Here is a 20,931-nt window from a genome sequence, read left to right on the forward strand (position 1 = left end):
GACTGAAAAATGTCTGAATTACCAGGCTTAAAAGGATGTGATCAGTAGCATGAAGCCCAGCTGGCGGTCAGTCACTAGTGGTATACCCAAGGGATTGATATTGGGGCCAATGCGGTATAACGTTTTCATTAACGACCTGCATGACGGGACAGAGTGCATCCTCAGCAAGTTTGTAGAGGACATACAGTTGGGAGAAGTGACTGATACACCAGATGATTGCGCAGCCACTTGGGAAGGTGGAGAAACGTGCAAACAGGAACTTCATGAAGGTCAACAAAGAGAAATGCCAAGACCTTCATCTCGGGAGGAATAACTCATACATCAGTATGGGCTGAGAGATGGCAGGCCAGAAAGCAGCTTGTCAGAAAAGGCCCTACGATCATGGTGGACACTAAGTTGAACATCAGTCAGCAATGTGCCTCTGTGGCAAAGACAGCCATGTGAAGAAAAGCATTGCCAACAGGTCGAAGGAAATGATTTTTCATCTCTATTTAGCACTGGTGAAACTGTATCTGGGGTGTTTTATCCCATTCTGGACCCTAGGACAAGAAAAGCATGGGCATACTGGAGCACATCCAGTGACAGACCATAAAGATAATTAAGAAATTGGAGCATCTGTCATATGAAGGGAGAGCGAGAAAGCTACATTTGTTTAGCCTTAAGAAGAGAAGGCTCAAGAGGGGATCTTGCCAATGTGTATAAATACCTAATGGGGGGGGGGGAGGGAACAATACAGAGTCAGACTTTTCTTGTAGTGGCATCCAGTGACAGGATGAGAGAAAACAGGCATAAACTGAAATACAGGAAATTTTGTTTCAACATGAGAACATCTTTTTTACTGTGAGTTGAAATACTAGAATAGTTTCCCCAGAGAGCTTGTGGAGTCTCCATCCTTGGAGACACTTAAAACCCAAGTGAATCTGTATGTGCCTGAGCAACTGGCTGTAGTTCACCCTGCTTTGAACAGGCGTGTTGGACTAAAGGATCTCCAGAGGTAGCTTCCAACCTCAGGTATTCTGTAATTCTCYGATTCTGTGCTCATTTCCTTCTTTTCTGCCAGGATTACACTATACTTTTGAATTGCTGTATGCTTTCTTTCCAGTGCATCAGCTCAAAAATAGTTTTATGAGTAGAAATACAGTATGGTTCTGTGACAGTTGTCCCTGCAGCACCGAAGACCAGACTATCAGAAAGAAACAAGGGACCAAGAAACATACAGTGGTAAGCAATAACCTGAAACTACTGCAGAACTTAAACAAGCAGTGTGTTATCCACCCACTTCTGAATGCTGTACTCATAACACACTTAAAACATTTTCCTCAATAACTTAATTATATTGAAGGTGAGATATACAGCAGCAAGCACAAAGCAAGTGCAGTCCTTCACACTAAAGAAAAATCTGCCTACTATCAACCATCACATTCTTGAAGAGAAAGTGTTCTTCCCCTGGTAGAACTACAGATTGAGATTTTATAATATGAATACCAACATTATGTTAGTGTGCTAATTCTATGTAGAACTACTCAGTCTTGCTTTTTCTTTTTGCTTCATTACACATAAATACCTTTGCCCTTCAAAAAGGCAACACGTGAGATTCATATTTCTATTTTTTTTTCTTTCAGGTTGGCTAGTTAGCCCATGGGAATGTAAGTATGACTACCTTACATGCATTCTTCTACACCTACTGTCTCACAGCAAGTCTTCTGCTACCTAACACTAGCAGAACTTTATTAATATAGATATATGAAATTGGAATCTGTTCAACATGAAATCTACACTGAAACAAGCCTTTCTCCTAGCCTTTCTCCTTCACGTAATATATTGGATTTCAGACACTGACATTCTACAGTTTTAATGAAAAATACCTCTTATAGACAACCATCTTCCTTGCAAGTTCAGCAGTCTTTTAAGGTGGGCTTCACTGGGAATCCTGGAAAACATGATGGCTCAGTAGTTCACCCAGCGAACCTTTGGGGAAGGTGTTTATGGTATTGCTTACTGAGTTCCAATGCATTTAGCTAGCCCATATGTGGAAAAAGTGACTTGTTTGTTTGTGGTTTTAGGTCTAAACTGGGTTCTTCAAGCAATGAGTCATATCACTGGCACTCATGAGTTAAGAAAGTTAAAGAACTTTGGTTACCAAGCCACATGAATCTCTGGACATTATTATGGGAACATAGGAATTCAGGTATTTTGTACTGTCTTGAGTCTAAATGAATAATCACAAAATGAAAGTGACCAACTTTGAAAATATGTAACTTTTATATCTTCAAGAAAACAGAAACAACCACAAAAGAAGAAAAAGAAAAAATATAGTCAAAATACAGAGAGCAAACTTCATAATAATATTTGTAAGAATGGCTGGGAAACTATTTACATCCTTTTATCATTATCAATTTTATTTACTAATTAGCCTTAATAGAACTAAATAAGGCAGTAAAGCTCATGGGACCAGCTGTGCTCTAGCAGTCAAGTAAACATTGTCAAAAACATAAGTCAAATAGCCACAGTGTTATTGAAGACCACTTCAGTACATTCATAGTCTCAAACATATTTACCCAATTTTAGGAAAAAAGGAAAGACAAATATATTTAAATGTCACTGTTTCTTCAAGTCCTACAGAAAAGTGATTATCCTAGGTCATACATTCAAAATGAGTCTCTATTTATTTTTTACAGTATTTCACTGTAATAGTAGCTTTCACTTAAACAATGAGATTTTTGGATCTTTAACAGCCTGCATAAAATAAAGCAAAGAGTGTTTCCTCAAAAGAGACCATCAACCCACATGTCAGGAACATTTATCTGAAGATTCAGGGAGCACCTACCTTTAAATTCAGTAAATTTCAGAAATTCCTTGAACAGAGAAACAACTTATTATCTTTGTTTTTGTCAAAGAGTAATCATTTTTTAATTTCATTTTATAATTACTGTTTCCTAATTAAACATATTTGATAGGGACAGCAGATAATTCTTGTGTTAGTAAATCTATGCAGCCAGGCCAACACTGAGATGCAACAATTGTCTCTGTGAATGTTCTTTGAACACAGGAAATCTAAAAGAATAAGGCTTAGCTTGATTTTCCTATGCAAATTTTATAGAAAACTTAGGCCTGAACGTCACTTGTTCAAAATTCAGCTGCTAACGTGGGAGACACCTTCAGAGACTATTTAAGAGCAGACTGGACAAACATATGTTAGAAATTGCTTAAGCGTACTTTCGATCTACCTTGGAACTGCAAATGGTCTGGATGATTGCTTAAAATTCCTTCTGAAAAATATATAATGTTGTATTATAACATACGTTAAATGTTTAATTTCAAAGATGTAAATGTGTAAGTATCTGAAAGCAGGGCGTAAAGAGGATGGGACAGACTTTTCAGTGGTGCCCAGCGACAGAGTAAGTGGCTACAGACACAAGATAAAACACAATAAATTTCCTCTGAACATGAGGAAAAACTTCTTTACTGCTAGGGCAAGTGAGCACTGGAACAGGTTGCCCACAGTGGCTGTGGAGTCTCCATCCCTGGAGATATTCAAAAAGCATCTGGGACTAATCCTAGGCAACACRTTCTAGGTGACCKTGCTTGTGCAGGGGGTTTGGACTAGATGATTCCAAGGGCTCCTTCCAGCCTTAACCATTCTGTGATTCAAATAGGAAGAGGAATAATTTTTTAGGTGTTTATTTAGTACTGAATTAGCACTTCACCTTTTTTGACTTTCATGACTTCCATAAGAAGAGATGCCCAATTATGTTGTAAAACATTCTTTACTACAAAAAAGATTTCAGTTATTTGCAAAAGAAATTACCAGTCAGTGGTTTTACTCTCAAAAGGATTTGACCTGATCATTTTCCTTTCAAGCTGAATTAACTATTTTCATCCAAGCAAAGGTTGGGCAGATTAGTCTGGATGCAATCAAAATATCCTTGAAACTAATTAAAACAATGAAGCGCATATCAGAGGCTCTTAACAAAAGGCTTCACAATTTTGGAATTATTATACTTTATAGAACAGGGAGAGAGCTAATGTCAAAGTCAACATGGTATAAATGAACGTTTTATCTTACTTGTCAAGGGCTGTGCTGGTAGGCATGCTCCTCCCAAATCCTCGAACACCCGTCTGACGGAAGTATGGAATGCAAGACAGATTGGCAGCAATAATTGCCAATGAATCAGATGCATTAACAAAGAAACCATTTTGGCCAAGGATCATGTAACGGTCCTGGAGAAGACAAAAATTCAAAAAAAACATCTGAAATCCTCTGTTTTGGAGAGAGTTAATAATGTACACTAGAGAGGGAGTAGGAGGGTATTTCTGTTTACTAACAATAGGGAACAGCTTCTGTTCTTCATAGCCTTTTCATTCTTCTCACACCCTGTGAGGTCAGAAAGCTATTTCTGTAGTACCTTACTGTTTCCAATACTAGTGATATGACATAAAGAAAAATAAAAACAAACAGAGCTTATGATTTAGTACTTAATTTGGATTTAAAAAAATATATGATTTTAGACAAAACTGACTTCACTTAGTTACTACTTACTGATCTCTCCCTCATTTACCTATGTTGTCTTTTTTTCTCCCCATGAAGAGCGGTGTTATGTCAGTACAGGAAAAAAAAATCATTCCAATTTTTACAAGAATTCTCATTCTGGATTCAAATCCTTGATAGATTTACAATCAGCTGCAGGAACAAGTTATGCCATATGTATCTGATTTATGGATACAAATGCTGTGTCTGAAAGTAATATCATCCTCAGCATTGAGGGCTTACTGAAAAATGAAAAATTTGACTTACATGTGCCATATCTAATCTCAGACAAAACATCTATGATAAAATTTCCAGACAGACCAAAATACTTACTCCATCAGCATCAAAAGCAGCGCCAAATCCATACTCCCCACCCCTCATAGCCTCCAGCAAGGCAGCTGCATATGTTAAATTGGGATCAGGAGGCTGTCCACCAAAATCCTCCAGAGGAATACAGTTTATTGCAGAATTTGCAGGAGCTCCTAATTCATCACACAGGATTTTTCTCACATAAGGTCCCATAACTGAAAAGAAAAACCCATGCAATCACAAAAGCATATGCTTGACACTCAGATTTTTCACAGCACCATGGAGACTTGATATAAAACACAACTTCTGTGATTCTATACCTCAGTCCTAAAAATAAAATAAAAATTATTATTTCATAGAACAGTATGTGATGGTCCCAACAAAGAATGATCAGTTGACAATTTAGTAGCAAAAAAATAGTTCCCAGCTAGTGCAGGTGAAAAAATAATCACTGCATGGTGAAAGATACTGGTTTTATTTACCCAGTATTTGCAAAAGAAATGATCATTAAGGGTTTAGCGCATTAACTTTATTAACAGCAATTAACATTTAGAGTCTTTCCCTACTTAAAAAAAAAAAAAAGCTATTTTTATCTGTTCTAAAATGGAAAGGCAGTTTACCATGCAAATAAAGTGAACAATAGGGGAATACAAAATGTGAGTAAGCTTATCTCAGCATTTTAATTCGTAGTAAAATTACATCAGGGTTGGTCCACCCAAGAATTTTAACACATTTTGGTTATTGCCATATAGATAGTAAATAACAACTTTCTAGCAACTAAGTCCAAAATAACTTCTTTATTCTCTTAAAGATATGGCCAGCTGAAGTCCCAGCTCACACGATTGTATCATAACTAATAGAGGCAATGCTACAGGATATCCCGAAATGTCACCCAGTTTCATTTTGAAGCAGTATTTTATTTAACCTAGATTCCAAATCAATGTCTTGGGCCTTTTCTTTCTGTCCTAATAAGATCTTCTCCTACTAACATAGAAATGCAGTCACTATGAAACTGTAAGGAATATTGTTCAGTCCCACAATCCAGATCATTCTTTCTACTGAGAAACTGTAGTGGTAGATCTGTGTGAAGTCTACACTTGTGCATTTGGTGGCTGAAGAGAGACTAGCAACTTACAGAGATCTCAGCATCCCCGAAACAAATGGGAGTAGGTCACTCAAGGGTGAAAAACTCATGAATGCTTGCTCTCTCTCTGTCTCTATCTCTCTCTACACACATAAAAGCATATTTCAGAGTTGAAAAGCTAAAATAAAKTTTGAAAGACATAATTTGACCTTCTAATATATGAGGGTCTCTAATGTTCACATATTTAAAACTACATTGCAGCTAGTGACTCAGCTTTGGCTAATGCATACCATCCTGAAAGACATTTTGATCCAATAACATGAATTAAAAGAGAAATCTCAACTATATTTGGTAAACTGCTCTAACAGTTAATCACTGTAACCCACAAAAGTGTGTGCTACATTTCAATTTAAATTTGTCTGTCTTCAACTTCTCATTATTGTTTCTTCTAAAAATGTTCTCTTCTGTAAAAGCAAATGCTCTTGTATACACTACTGTCTGTATAGTATGACTATTTTTCCATGAAGATATAAAGTCATAAAGATAATTCTCTATCACCTGGTAAACAAAATAGGCAAACACAATCATTTAATTGTCTTCTGATGAAGCAATTTTTCTAATTTCTCAAACAGACTATGGATCTTTTCTACTAGCTCTATGATTTTTCAGTGTTCAGTGGCATATTGATGTCCTGGTTACAGATGGGGAGATACAGCTCTCAGCACTACATCAGTAATATTCTCTCCAGTGCTGCATGTGGCACTGAAACAGTCCCCTCCTTATTGCTCCCTCTTCATATTTCAAGGACACCATTTGTCCTTTTGCCATGGCCTGGCACTGGGTGCTCACATTGATTTCATGCCCTTTATAATCCTTTGAACAGTGTCTGTACTAGATAAAATACTTTACAAAAASTTACTAAGTTCAACTAGTTCCCTTTATCAGTCTGGCTGTGTAATCTCATTAAAGAGTGAAACATGGTTTGTTTGGTGAGAATTGTTTTCCATAAAATAATGTTCAATGACATTACTTGTATTCCTATCCTTAAAATCTTTACATATGGAAATCTTTATTCATTCGTCCATGATTTTGCCCAAGAACGATGTCAGACTGGCCTATGTTTCCCCAAGTGGCACTGCTTATCATTTTTGAATATTGGCACATAGTCCTCTTGCTGTTTTCTACAATTCTGTCTTCATCCTGCCCCCCCGTACACTGAAATTTATTAACAATTAACATTAGCAAGATAGAGGTCTCAGCCAACTCTTTAAGGACTCTTGGGTGGAACTTTTTCAGACTTACAAATCTTACAGCATCTACTCTTAAGAGAGATTGTCTAGTAACCCTCTGGTTACTGCGCACTGCAACATACTTCATCATCTTCACATGGTAGGATGACCTCATCCTGCTTGCTTCCAAATGCCAAAAGAAAACATTTATTGGACACATACGCCTTCTTTTCTTTATTATTAAGAAAAATCAACCTCTTCACTTAATAAGGGACTTAGTTCATTAAGACTGTCCTTGTTACTAGTCTAATGTTCAATGTTTTCCTTATTACGTTTAATCTTCCTACAGAGCCTGAATTTTGCATACTGTACCTTTATTGGGAAACTATTACAGGTACTTACCTCTCCAATGGTAAAAACATCTACTTAAGATCTATGGCATAAAATATTCCTAAAGGACTTTACTGTTTCAGATGATGTAATTTTGTCTTGGTAGTAATGTAAGTTCATACCTCCATTCATGGCATCAATCCTTATCTTAATCTGGTTGGGTCCAGTCAGCAAACTTCTGATCGCATTGAAGTCAAAGATACTTCGAAGGAGATTGAGGTAGATATCCACAGAATCAATAATTTCCACTGGAAAAATAGGGTTAAAAAAGGCACTACAGTTGGCACAAGGGATAATCTCTCCCCAACTGCTGTTCAACAGCCTATGTACCTACACTAAAAACAGAGCATGAAGCCTCTGAGTACCATGGATTTGCTCTGAAGCTCACAAAGCCAAAGTAAAAGACTTCCACTGATTTCAGTGGGGTTTCTATCTAGTTTTAAGCCTTGCATAGATCAAAAATTTTTTGCCTGTTACAGGATTGCAGTGAATAGTTCTATTTCACAGAAAACATTCATAAAAAAAACATGACACCAAAGTGAACTCTTTATTTATCATTCACTAAATCACTGAACAACTTTTCAATCTAAACAGGCTTATTCTCAAAGGATGGAAGGTGTCCATGCTGAGACAAAGCCACAACTTCTATTCCTCCATCTGACAGCAGTATCAATCTGCATTGCCCATCAGGACAGAAATACAGCTTATTCTTCTTATTTTTTGGCACCTGGAATATCTGTTTCCAGTTTGTCATCAATCTACCATTAGACTTTTGTATTTTATGTTTATATATTATGATTTAGAAAAGTTAAGCTCAAATACAGCATCTGTTTTTTGCTAAGATCACGCTTATTTGAATTGTGAGTTTGTAGAGGCAGACAGCTATAAATTTTTTAGTTCTGTTGGATGTAAAACAGATAAAACTAAAGTGAATTAAGTGAAAGTCTGTCAGAATGACAGCAGATACCAAACAACTATCAGAAGCATGGCTTTTCAGTCATCCTGAAACACTTCTTCTGATTAAATTAAAGGCCATGTGTTGTACAAATGTCTTTTTACCTAGTCAAATGAGTATCTTGAAACATTTTTAGTTATAAGATGAATTATTCTTTAAAATATCAGCCATTTTTTCTCAGAAACACTGACCTCACCTCAATGTTCTTCTATAGGATAACATGGAAATGACACAGGCATTTTTTGTGCCTGAGTCAAAAGGTTAGAATTGATTAGGAAAACACACTTGAACTCAGGAAGAAAAAAGTTCTCAAATCTGAGAAACAATCTTCAAAACCTATTTGACTATGAGTTAATTCTATAGTTAACTCTATACTGTATGTCTCAAAGATTCACTACAATTATATTACTCTATGGCTTCTAAACCCTAATCCTGAAAATGTGTGTAAGCTTTACACACATCAACAAATGCTACAAATTCATCGGAGCTACTCACACATGTTAAGACAAGCATGCCAGCAAAGTGCTGAAAATAATTTTAGCTCCTGCAAAATCAAACTAGTTTGTTCTCAACTGATTCATTAAGATTCCCTGGGAGCCATACTGTCCCAGATGGTGTATTCTGGGAAGAGATGTACGGGAAATGATTTCTTCTCAGAAAAATATTAAATCAAATTGGAATTATTTTTATTCGATTTTTGTTCTAGCTATTGTTTATTTTTTCTCATTTTCATTTTGAAAGATACTATTTGGAGTGATTAAAAAAATGAAAACAGAAAACTTTAAATAGTGGCAACCATCTTTAACTCTGGAGCGGTATCCACAACTGAATTGTCTTTTTTTTTTTTTTTTCTTTTTTGTTTACCAAAAAATCCAATAGAACACTTTTCTCAATAAAAAAGATCATTTTAAAGATTTTTAAATCAAGTAGTCTATTTATCAAAATGTATTTTTTCTCAAAAGAGAATGTTATGGTGGAAAACAAACCAGCTGTAATTCTTGAATACCAAAAATGAGGAAGAATTCTGGAGACCACATAGAATTCTACAGTATTTGAAATATTGTCTGGTCTACTTCTTTTTTTTCTTTTGACTCACTCAGGACAAAATGGCAGTGTTAGCTCACTTTAAATCAAGTACAAGCATAAAACTATTCCTATGCTTAAAATTAAACTCATGCTTTAATACTCCTTTCATACTTGGAGTCACTTGATGTAAACTGCCCTCTGCATCTCACAGCATTTCAGCAGGGAATTCTTAGCAAAGAATGAATAAGTCAAGGCGCTCACCAACTCTTCTGTCAATTTGCCTTTATCTGGGCAAACTGTTCCTAGCCAGAAAGAGCTTATGTTTGGTGTTTAACTACAGGGGGTCTAAGCAAACACATCTGGCACAAGTATTTGGCTGAACGCTAAGGCTTGATGCATTTTAAGACCATGCGTCAGTTTTTTTATGAGCAGAACAAATGCAACATTTTCTGTACTGCACAGTATTTTGATAATTGGTAGTAAGGCATTTCAAAGAATTAAAGCTCTGTTCAAACAATTACCTGCTATAATTCTGTAGCAAATCTAATGATCAGAATCAATAAATTTACCATGCATAAAAGCATATATTGATACCTCGGAAAGGTTTGAATTTGTTCTCCAGATCAAATTCTTGTCTTCCTAGGCGAGATAAATCAACTCTGAGATCAGGACAAATGGCATATTCTTCCAAAGTTTTGCTGATTTGATAAATTTTTTCTGAAACAATATCTGGGGCAGGTCCTAAAAGACATGAGAGAGTGGGGTCATTTTTAAACAAACGTTCCCCACACAAATCTCAACATAAGAAACTGGTCCTTCAGCAGCATCTTCTAGGGTTTGGCAGGGCTTTTTGCAAATGCACACATGTAAAGCTGAGATATCTTTGTGTTTTACATAATCTCATGAAACATATACTATCAGCAAAAAAAAGTCTTCCCAGTTAAACAGTGTTAATTTCCTGCAGCTCTCCTCCAGCAGCTTAAGAAAATATTTCTTTGTTAGAATTTAAATGCCTTAATTTCTTCCTGGAATAATCAGGTTATTCAAAAATGGAATTCACATCTTAGTTGTGTATTATTTTTATTACCAAATCCAGAAGATTGGTATATTTTTAAAGATTTATTGTCAAATAAAAGTTGCAGGCTTGAATCAAAAAATTATCTGATGAGCTATGTCACATATTATGCCAGAGTTGTGTCTAAATTATAACAGACAACTTTTTTGGCTTTTATGACTCTGCATTATTTATATTAAAGCATACTTCCACTCTGAAAAATGAATTCCCATGTTTTCCCTCAGACCCTAATCCAATGTCTCTGTCTTTTTTAATACTGACTGCCCACCACCTCCAATAATGTACTCAGTGCAGCTCTGCCATGTAAATTAGGGTGCCTTATCTCAGATGCATTGTCCCACATGATCCAAAGCAATAATATAAATATTGAAGTCTGCTCTGTAACAGAAACATTTGACTAGAAAGGCACTTCTATACATCTATTCCAAATCCATCCAAGGAGTGAAGATAGGTTTTACCTGCTGTAAATCATCCTTGATAGATGGATGTCTTGCCTAGTAATAGTATTTCCAACTAAGCTGATCCTATAGCCTTCCATGGCAGCTTTATTTGGTGACTAACTGGTCTCACAGTCCAAAAGCTTTTCCCAATACTTAACATATATTTTCTCATCTAAATCAACTACTTCCCATTATGCCCTTGCTGAATAGTGTAAATGATTGGTCCCTGTGTTCTGTGCCTGAGGAGGCATTTATATTTGAAGCTTAATAGCCTGTTTAGATTTTCTTTAAAAAGGCAAATATACAAAAGAGCCCCACCGTTTCCCACTTATCAAATAGATTTTAGGTGGTATACAGTGCTTTAAAGTTTATGAAGTGCTAATGCATCTTAATGGTTTGGACCTCACCATGACTCTCTCACTGTCTGACCTTACGCATGCCCCTTAATCTCTCCGGGATTGAAGGCTGTTCTGTTTATAAAATTGTACTGGTTTAAACCTGCATATTTTTCAATTAGACAGGGGGTTCTACTGAAAGCATCCCCTTCTCAAATTTTCCCACATTCAAAACAGAGAAAGAAATATCATTTTAAAAGTAATTTGAGATGTTCAAATGGAAAGTAGTCTCCATATGCAAAGTGCATGAGGTTTTAGCAATCATCACCACGATGTCTCCTATGCAGGAAATCTGCAACATGTAACTTATATGATGTACGGTTTCTCTACATGTGTTAATTTGCAGACTTCAGAAAGCCAGAAATTAACAACACAAACAAATTCCATTATATACTGGAATATAATGGTATAACCTTCTCCTCAGATAAATGCAGTTATTTCCTGGGCAAATATGAGAAGTGCTTACTTCCATATGAGAAAAATGAGTTATGGTGTTTACAGCACTTCAGAAATTACAAGCTCTAAAATAAATGCCAAGACAAGCAACACAGAAATATGAGCAAAATAGAGCTCCGTTGTAGGCACCTTTATAACAGGAACAATCTGTTGCAATGCTCTGGTAGACTAAATAAAGCAGTATAAAAACAATATGACAAACTTCCTTTTAATAGAAATCCTACTGGTATCACAAAGACCTCAATGAACATTTAATGCTTACTGTAAATACACATGTAAATGAAGACATTCCTATCAGAGAAAAAAAAAAGATATACATATGATCTTCACAGYAGTACCCAAATAACTGAAGAACCTATCATCTAGTTAAAATAACTTGCTATCCTCGTCAATGTATTTTCACCATTCTGAGATGCAACGATGTAATGTGTTACTAAAAAAACCTACCTCCATTGGCAACCTCAAATTTGACTCCAAACTCTCCTCCAGGTCCTCCAGGACTGTGACTAGCTGTTAGAATAATTCCACCAGCTGCTTTGATCTTACGGATAATACATGAAACAGCAGGTGTGGATAAAATACCATTCTGGCCAATAACCAGTCTGCCGATCTAGGTGAAAAAAAGAAGTCAAAGTACTCTGAATGGTACTAAATGTTTAAAAACAAATAAATAAATACATACACACAGAGCCAGGTATATATGTTCACAGTGGCTGGGATGGAAGCTTAAAAGTCCTGGTATGAAACCCACTCTCTTGCAGCGAAACACACATACACAAGTCAGTAGTATGCTCATCTGAAGCACTGACAAAAAATGTTTTACTGGCCCATTTAACCTCAGTGGCGTGTGTGCTGCCAGTAAAGCAAGGGCAGAGGMATGCTACCAATTTGTCAAGTACCTAAGCACAGCGCTGGGCTAAGCTCCTGCTGTCAAAACTACCCAGGTATCTCTGCAGACCCACAAAGCTCCTCAGATATCGATATAGATTAGGGGCTGACTGTGAAAATGCAGTTGCAGATTTAGGGCTTTAATTGGCAAAAAGGTAATCAGCAAGCAACTGCTTTTCACTGAGTGGATTTTCAGGGCAGTCGGAGATATCATAGTTTACTAGAACCTGCAGTACACACGCACACATCTGTCACCCAGATGCCCTTGGATGTCCTGCTGTGCAGAAAATTATGCTCCTTCCTTCAGTCATGGGTCATTCTTTGGCTGCTCCAGATGAAGAGGGTGAGTATCCCTGGGCAGAGCTGAGCATGGGAATCTCCCTCCATTCTCAAAGCATAACAAGCTTTCAGGTGCTGTTATTAAGCACTTACTCAATGTGTTTGGTATTATGTGCAGTTCCACTGCAAGGTTCCAATTTCAAAACCTTGCCTTCATCGCTTACACAGATACTACAGTTTCAGCTTAACATAAATAATTTAAGAGGTAACTAAAAATTTACAGAGAAATATGAAAGAGTGCTAGTTCCTGAGAAACAGACAGATTTTTAAAAAAAAAAAAAAAAAAAAAGAAATGCAAGGGAAGAGGTTAGTGTCACAGATTGCAGGAAAGGCAGCTGCATACAAAGCTTAAAAGGAGATTGCCAACTAGGTTTTTTTTAATAGCCTCACAGAAAAAAAAAAAAAAAGTCAGTAACCTTTTGGGAAGGAAAAAAAGACTAAGAGCAAGAATACAGAATTCTTTACCTCAAAAAGCAGAGTGGAAGTTCAACCTCAGATCTCCTCCAGTTTAAGGAAGATCTGCTAGCCCTAGCTATCTGCTTGGAACAGCAATAGCACAGGAGATGTCACTACTTGCGTTCTTTGCAGGAAGGTCTGTTCCTTCACAAATAGAAGACTTTCTTCTGGGTTCAGATTTAGTGTTAGGCCTCCAACAAGATTTAGAAGAGGGATTTCAAATAATTTCAAAAAAAAGAAGTAAAGGATTAATAATTTATTTATCCTACTTTGTAAACTATCTTAGTAAAAAAAGAAAGACATTCATTGAAATGGTCAAAATCTAAAGCAAGCACAAGTTACTTCTTCTCTAAGCCTCACAAAGCACAGAACCATGATTTGCCATTTTTCTTTCATTGACAATTACCAATAGTAATTTTGTCTTTGATTTTGTCAAAAGACCCACTTCGGAATTTAAAAAAGTATTCAGAACAATACATTCTATTAACTGAGATTTCTATCTCAAGATCTGATAAGATGATGTGTTCATCTATTGGTTCTCTCTTCACAGTTTTATGTGGATAGTTTTGATGGCCATAGATTTTTGCAAGAAAACAGGAAAGATGGTCAAAATCTTAAATATACTCTACAGAAAATCTTCCAAGTTCAATTTATTTGCTCTTACTATTGATTGGAAAATGTTTCGTTTCATGGCCTTTTATTCTCCTAAGTAGGGACAATTTTGAAGAAAGGGAAAAAAAAGAAATTTAAGAAAACAAAATTTTGGGTTTCTTATTTTTCTATAGCAATGAAAATGTTTTCAAGGGAAAACAAATATCCTTTGAGGGGAGGGAGAAGCAAATCATCAGAACCCAAATGTTCTGGATCAATAAATTATTTTAAAGTAGTCCTTCCACTGACATGGTCAATTGGCAAGGGTGCAGTGTAATGCAGTTAACACAAATACTATACAGCTGAACCTAATATCTACTTGAGTAGTATTGAGCAATTTTATTTTCTATTCTAGTCTAATAAATTCAGTATTACCGTTTCATAATTCTAAGATTGAAAGGGTAACAGCAATACTACCTCCCCTATTATAGTAACTGATAGAAATATGACATAAATACCTCTGATTAACTGTGTTATGAAGAATGTCAGTGAATACAGATTTCCCTAAAGAACAAATTAAAAGTTATGCTTCTGGACTGCAGCAGCATTTATTTCTATGGCAGTCTATGCTACTCACTGACAATTTAAGTTGCCTCTTCTACCTTCCCACTCTTTTACGTCATTTAGTTGATTACAAAACAGAACTGATACCTTACTTACTGATTAATTATCTTTGAACCTATTTAATGCCTTTCCCAACTTTTAAAACATTTTGAGCTCTCCAAATGCTACAGAAACATTTTCTATATTCAACTGCTTGGAATGCTAAATTACTTCAGAAATACTTGCTATATAACTCTATATGTTACCACCAAAGCACTGTCCCTGCATTGTGGAAAAAGGAAGACACTTTTTCATAGCAAAAGGAGCTTTCAGCTGATGTGAGCTGAATTCTGATAGACACATTTCTGCCTCAGAAAATGGTAAGGTAAAACTCCATCCATCAGGAGACACACTGAAATCACTAGGAACTCACACGTATGCCCTAAAGCGCATTTGGAGTCAAGTTCAAGAGAGATAACTTTCCATTAACTGGATTACTTATTGTTTTATTTAAGCCATGTAAATAATTTGAAAGAGAAACAAAGAAAGACTTTTTTTCAATTTGTTTTGAATTTGAGTGTGTCCTTTTATGGCTCCTTTTCAGTCCACGAAGCAGCTTTTGGACAACATGCCATTTCTTGCAAGAGTGTTATATTAGTGTTGTCACTTAACCACTATTGCCAAATAGTACAGAGGCACTAGAAAATATACAGACCACTGGAAAATAAACTTTAATAAACTTTCTTCTGTTCTATACAACAGTCTATTCATGCACCTTTATTATGGGATATGAGGGAAAAAATATTTAAAATGTTTGTTTTGATTCTTCTCCCTCCCTTTTTAAAACAATAAAGTATGCAGAAAAGCTACGGCAATGACTCAGTCTTCCAAATACAGCTGTCAGAAAGGGGTGCCAGCTTTTAAACAGTATGATATCTGCATAAGCAAAAGGAAGAAGATGGGAACTACATTTTGCAAAACAAATGAAAACAATAACACTGAATCTATCAAGGTACTGAAATATAAATGTATTTAAATTTGCATACAGGGTAAAGTATATGAATACATGTTCTTTTTACTTCTCCATGAGATTCATATTTTTCTCTTACGTAAACAGAAACTAACTCTTTTTTAAATAAGCCAAATATTCAGCATTATTCAGAATGCACAAATTACCTGGCACCGTCTCTTAATTGTATTTTTCCTTTGTTTTTTTCCTGTTGAATTGATGTCACACGAACCAATTTTCTCATTCTTCTGGGTGACCAATAGTAACATGAACAGGAGTAATTTACTTCATCAGCATTTGTCATAAGGCTGTTATTTCTATACTAATTGGAAATGCTATTTGCAAAATTAATTTCTGTATATAGGTGTACTATAATATTTAGTATTCCACAATGAAGATGCTGAAACTGAAATGACACGTCCTGAAACACAGGTATTTTTGTGACAGTTACTACTGCAAAGACCTTCATCTTATGTGAAGGTCTTCAGTAATTTTTCGAAACTCTTTGTAGAGGCTGCAAAGGTGAGAAACGTACACATACATCTTCCTCTGTTCTCTCTATCTTGGTGGCAGGAAAGCACTCCCTCATTCTCTCTTGGCCCAGCTGCTACTCTCATTTTGTCTAAGAATCAAATATCAAATTGACATTTAATTAATCTTAGGTTATGAACTCTCAATTTACAGACTTCTCACAATCTGGGCTAGAAAAACATCTAACCGCTATCCATGTACTGATTCACAAAGTTCCAGTTTCCTTCTGAAAATCTCGGACAGTTTCCTAGCATGGGAAGACTATCTTTGGTATTCAAAACCTGAGTGGCTACAAGATTACAGACATGTAATGGCCCTTCTAATGTTGTGCCCTATGCCACATTCTATCTTGTCACTCTGCTTTTAGTAACAGCAGAAAAAAAGATCATGATCCTTAGCAAACCACTACAGACGAAAGAATAGCTCTCCAACAAGCACTTTACCAGAACACTTTTAAGCAATGTCACCACATGCAGCTGTGCATTTTCAGACGTTTCAGTAGATTAACATGGAGTCACTTAATGTTCTTTTTATTTTTCCTAGGAATCTCTCGCATGCCTCAGTCAATTAAGCTTGAGAAAATCTGAAGCAAGCAGACTATATTCTGGACAGCATGAGGCTATGCCTTCCTGTCTTTTGCTGTAGTACTGTAATGGTGACTGTGTGTTAACTTAGAAGCAAACATATTAAGTATAGAATGYAGGGAGGGAGGGCAAGATTTGCATGTAAGATCATGGCAAATAAAAATAACACTGTATTATAAAGAAGACAACTGGAAAACAACCATGGCATTTGACGGGAAAATCTGCCATCTCAAACCTCTACAGCATTGCTAGCAATACTGCTATGTTTTCTCTTCGAGATATTACTGTGACTTTGCATAGGCAGAGTATGGATCATCACTTCATCTGCTTCTTATCTGCCACTGGGACCCAGGCATATCAACTGACCATTTAAACCTATATCCTACCAAATATATCCTACCAAAAATAAGGCATCATGGCTCTGACGGCCTAATCAGCCTAAGGCTGACAGGTCTAATGGGATGCTTGCATTTAATTCCTGGTAGAAACCGCTTAAGTAGTAGAGCTTTTTGCCTCAGTTCTTTCTGACATCAGGATGCAAGGACTCCACCTCTGGCAGCACAGTGGTGGAAAGGGAGACAGGACCTCAGATGCTCTCCAACCAAATCACTTCACAAAACTGTATGTTGCAGTGTAGAGTGGCACAGGGCCTCTGCCTGGCTTTCCTTTCTGCCCAGGTCATGTAGTCCATTTGACAGATGTGTTTGCTACGGTCCCAGTCATAAGTGCCACAGAAGGGCCACCACTGGTTGGTTGCCACTTTCAGGTAACCCATCTCTGTTTTGGGGAATGGAATGATTCAGTGAAGCATATGCTGATCACAGCTGTGCAGCGTGGACCAGCCTCCTGTCGGCTGCTCCAACGGTGGAAGCCTACACAAGCTGTAGCTGTGGAGAGTGAACCTGCATCCCTGGTTTGGAGAGTGTCAGCAGTAGGGCCTGCAGATCAGAGATGAGCAGGGCAAGCACTGGCCACTGACTGTGCAGGGGGCCTTGTCTCATTCCTCATACCGGGACCAATGCCAACTCTGCTGGCGCATTATGAAGGGAAAATATGGAGTGAGTCATAGATCTAGGGCAAGGGGAACCCCATGAAATAAGAGCAGCACATTTATAGATCGTAATAGGAAATCTCTTTTATTTCTATACTCAGGCATACAGTTAACCATAGGAGTCACTGTGCATCCTTCCAGAAGGAGATTCAGGTTGAGTTTACCAGCATGATTTGTCTGTTACCCTTGTGGTGCTCCAGGGTGGTCAGAGGTTCTGAATACAACTTCAAGGCATCCACAAATTTCATTTGATCCTGCCCACGACAGCTCACTTGTTTTCCCTGTGATACTGGCTACGCTTCTTTCAGTGAGTGCCCCTTGCTTGCAGGATGCTCTCTTGCCCTCAGTATTCCCTTTCTCTCCCACTACTTACATAGTATATGATAAACAACACCTTCAGGATGGTTTATACACTTTACCAGAACACATATTTTGAGAGTCAGAGATTGAAACATATAATTAGTATAATCAGAATTCTCTGGAAAAAAAAAGTGAAGCTTGTGAGTTTACAATGCACTTTAGAGAAATGGGGTTCAGGATGAGGATGACAAGAGAAGGTGAGGATACACCTCAAGGTGAGGATGACAGAGAAAGGATGGATCATCACCATGTGGAAATAAGAAGTCATTTCAATATCTGTATCACCCTGCCAGCCAGCCTCCTGAAGTTGTAAGGATTGTGTCATTAGTAACTGAACCATGCTAGAATTCAGGTATCTGTGAGAACTGCGCAGAAAAGCTTGTTTCTTGACTTCAGAAAACACAAAGGAGAAATGATGTTTCCAAGAAACTTGCAGTAACTTAGGAAAGGGGAAGCACTAATCCAACAAGCTGCCAGAGGTCTGCCACATTGGAAATCTCATGAGGTCAAAGAGACCTCAGGGTCTGCAGAGGGAGCAGAACAAAATGGGGAATGTGGCAGCAGAAGCAGAAAGCAAGCAAATAGACAAGCCATCAGGAGAACAGCTCAGGAAGGAGTCCTGAATACAGCATAATCTGGCTGACARATCTCTTCTAAACCCTAAGACTTTCGTCTTCCTCAGCACATCAGTCTTTGTGATCACCTTGTGGCTGTAATTCTGTCTCTGGTTTATACTGGTATGCAAGAGCAGGAGAGCACCCAGGGAACTGCAGAGAAGCTCTTGCTGTAGGTCTCTTACTTTACCTGTTGCTGCACTTCATCCTACCTGCTCAATAGAGGATTGTAACACCAATCTTCACTAACAGCTGCCTCAGGAAAGTTACTAGAGAGTAACACTTCTCTCTGTCTCCTTCTATATCCCTTCATAATTCCCATATGCATCTACGTGGCACCCCTACACTCACCACTACTCTGTGCCCACCCCTACTAGGTCCCCTTAGTTGTGCAAGAAAATGCTATGTTACTCTGTAAGCTCCTATAGCTTGCATCCCATGCCACATAAGCCCTTTCCATCTTGCCCCAAGCCCTTGAACGAAGGGCAGGTTTCCGAAAGCTACCTGTACATAACGTGGCAAGTCTTTTTGAAATCTCTGGAGTCAGTCTCCAATTATGTTTGAAAATATCAGCCTGGTGAGCGTGTGCTTTGGAAATAAACTGCACATGTTCATTATTTATGTAATACAGGCTAATTCGCATTGCTAACAGTGATAAATCAATAGGGAAAAATTAAACACAGCATTTTGCTTCGAAGTGAAAAGAACTTCTGGCTAAGATTGAAAAGAGTGGAGCTTTTGGGGAGAAAAAGGAGTAACTTCACTAAACAAAATACTATAAAAGTGCTATCACTTCTTTTCCCGGATTTGGAGAATCAATTTAGCTGTTGTAATGAGAGACAGTAGTTTTAACTCTGCTTTGAGTGGCAACTTCAAGGCTACATTAGCCAGTATTTAAAGCTTTCTATGTGCAAAAATTTCTGCATATACCACCAAACTCCCTATTTTTTCCCTAGGATGTATTATATTCTTTTATAATTGCACAGTAAATTCTAACTCATCCGCTCACAGAAATACATGAAAAGACTGCTGTCTTTTCTCATTTAATTAAGTGAACAATAGAGCAGAACAATTATTTTCTTAAGACGCAGCAACAATTTGGAAATTCTCTTGCTTTAATAATGCCATCTTCCTTGACTATTTTTAAAAGATCATCAGTAGTGGGTGCATATCTGGTATCTCCCGTTTTCCGCAGACTTATTTTTAATTCTTCCACTTTTTCTCCCGCCGATTCGAAAGCGTTTTTCAGCCTCCATTCCTTCCCCCTTCCAAAACGAGGCGTGAAGGAGCGTGAGCGGCCTTCTGCCGTGGCCAAGATCACCTTACCTACGCGCCGATGCAGTGCCCGAGCGCAGTGCTGGCGCCCCAGGGACTCGCTCGGCAGCCCCACGCCGGGCTCCCGTTATTTTTCACCCCTGCGTTCAGCGCTACCCGGGCCGTGACATGGCGAAAGCGGGGCGCCGCTGCTACCGCCGCCGCTCTCGGCAGCGCGGAGCCGCAGTGGGGCAGCGGTGGTGGGGGGGGAGGGGGGGTAGCGCGCGCGGCGGCCGTTGGCGGCCGTTGGCGCGTGAGGGGCGGCGCGGCCGCGGCGGGAAGGCGCCGTGAGGCGACCGACGCAGGCGACGGCGCGAGGGCGGCAGGGCAGTGGGAAGGGGAAGCCGCTTACCCCGTTGGCCGCGGCCATCTGGACGATGATCTCGATGGCCGCCTTGCTGAAGTACCTGCCGTCGCTGCCCACCACCATGGTGCAGCCCTGGCGGTCGCGGAGGTCGACGGAGGAGAGGAGGCTCTGCACGAAGTTGGGCAGGTAGTTGCGCTGGCTCTCGAAGAGCCCCGTGGGCCGCCGCAGCCCGCCGCCGCCCGTCGGGCGCTGGTCCTGGTACGGCGCCGTCTGCACCGTCAGCACCGGGATGGGGGTGCCCTCCATGGCGCCGCACGGCGCGGCGCCACCCGCACGGCTGAGCCTCCGCTGCGGCGCGGCGGCCTCGCACAGGGCCCCCTCGGCGGCGGCGCGCGGC

General features: G+C 38.5%; 1 protein-coding gene and 1 long non-coding RNA gene across 2 annotated transcripts in view; one reads left to right on the top strand and one right to left on the bottom strand.

Moving 5' to 3' along the window:
• Positions 1–20,919, bottom strand: part of PGM5 (phosphoglucomutase 5) — a 66,973-nt gene extending 46,054 nt beyond the window's left edge. Inside the window, exons 1-6 of the mRNA XM_085312451.1 lie at positions 20,580–20,919; positions 12,335–12,497; positions 10,116–10,262; positions 7,663–7,788; positions 4,862–5,052; positions 4,067–4,221 (exon numbers count right to left, since the gene is read on the bottom strand). Coding sequence (XP_085168577.1) covers positions 4,067–4,221; positions 4,862–5,052; positions 7,663–7,788; positions 10,116–10,262; positions 12,335–12,497; positions 20,580–20,840 — 1,043 coding nt within the window. The 5' untranslated portion in view covers positions 20,841–20,919. The remainder of the gene's footprint in view (positions 1–4,066; positions 4,222–4,861; positions 5,053–7,662; positions 7,789–10,115; positions 10,263–12,334; positions 12,498–20,579) is intronic.
• The window catches only part of LOC146591675 (uncharacterized), an 11,583-nt gene continuing 11,143 nt past the window's right edge, over positions 20,492–20,931 (top strand). Inside the window, exon 1 of the long non-coding RNA XR_014896758.1 lies at positions 20,492–20,720. This is a non-coding gene — a long non-coding RNA (uncharacterized LOC146591675). The remainder of the gene's footprint in view (positions 20,721–20,931) is intronic.

The sequence above is a fragment of the Rhea americana genome, unplaced genomic scaffold, assembly GCF_003343005.1.
Source record: "Rhea americana isolate MKP2758 unplaced genomic scaffold, rheAme1 scaffold_365, whole genome shotgun sequence".
NCBI lineage: Eukaryota > Metazoa > Chordata > Aves > Rheiformes > Rheidae > Rhea > Rhea americana.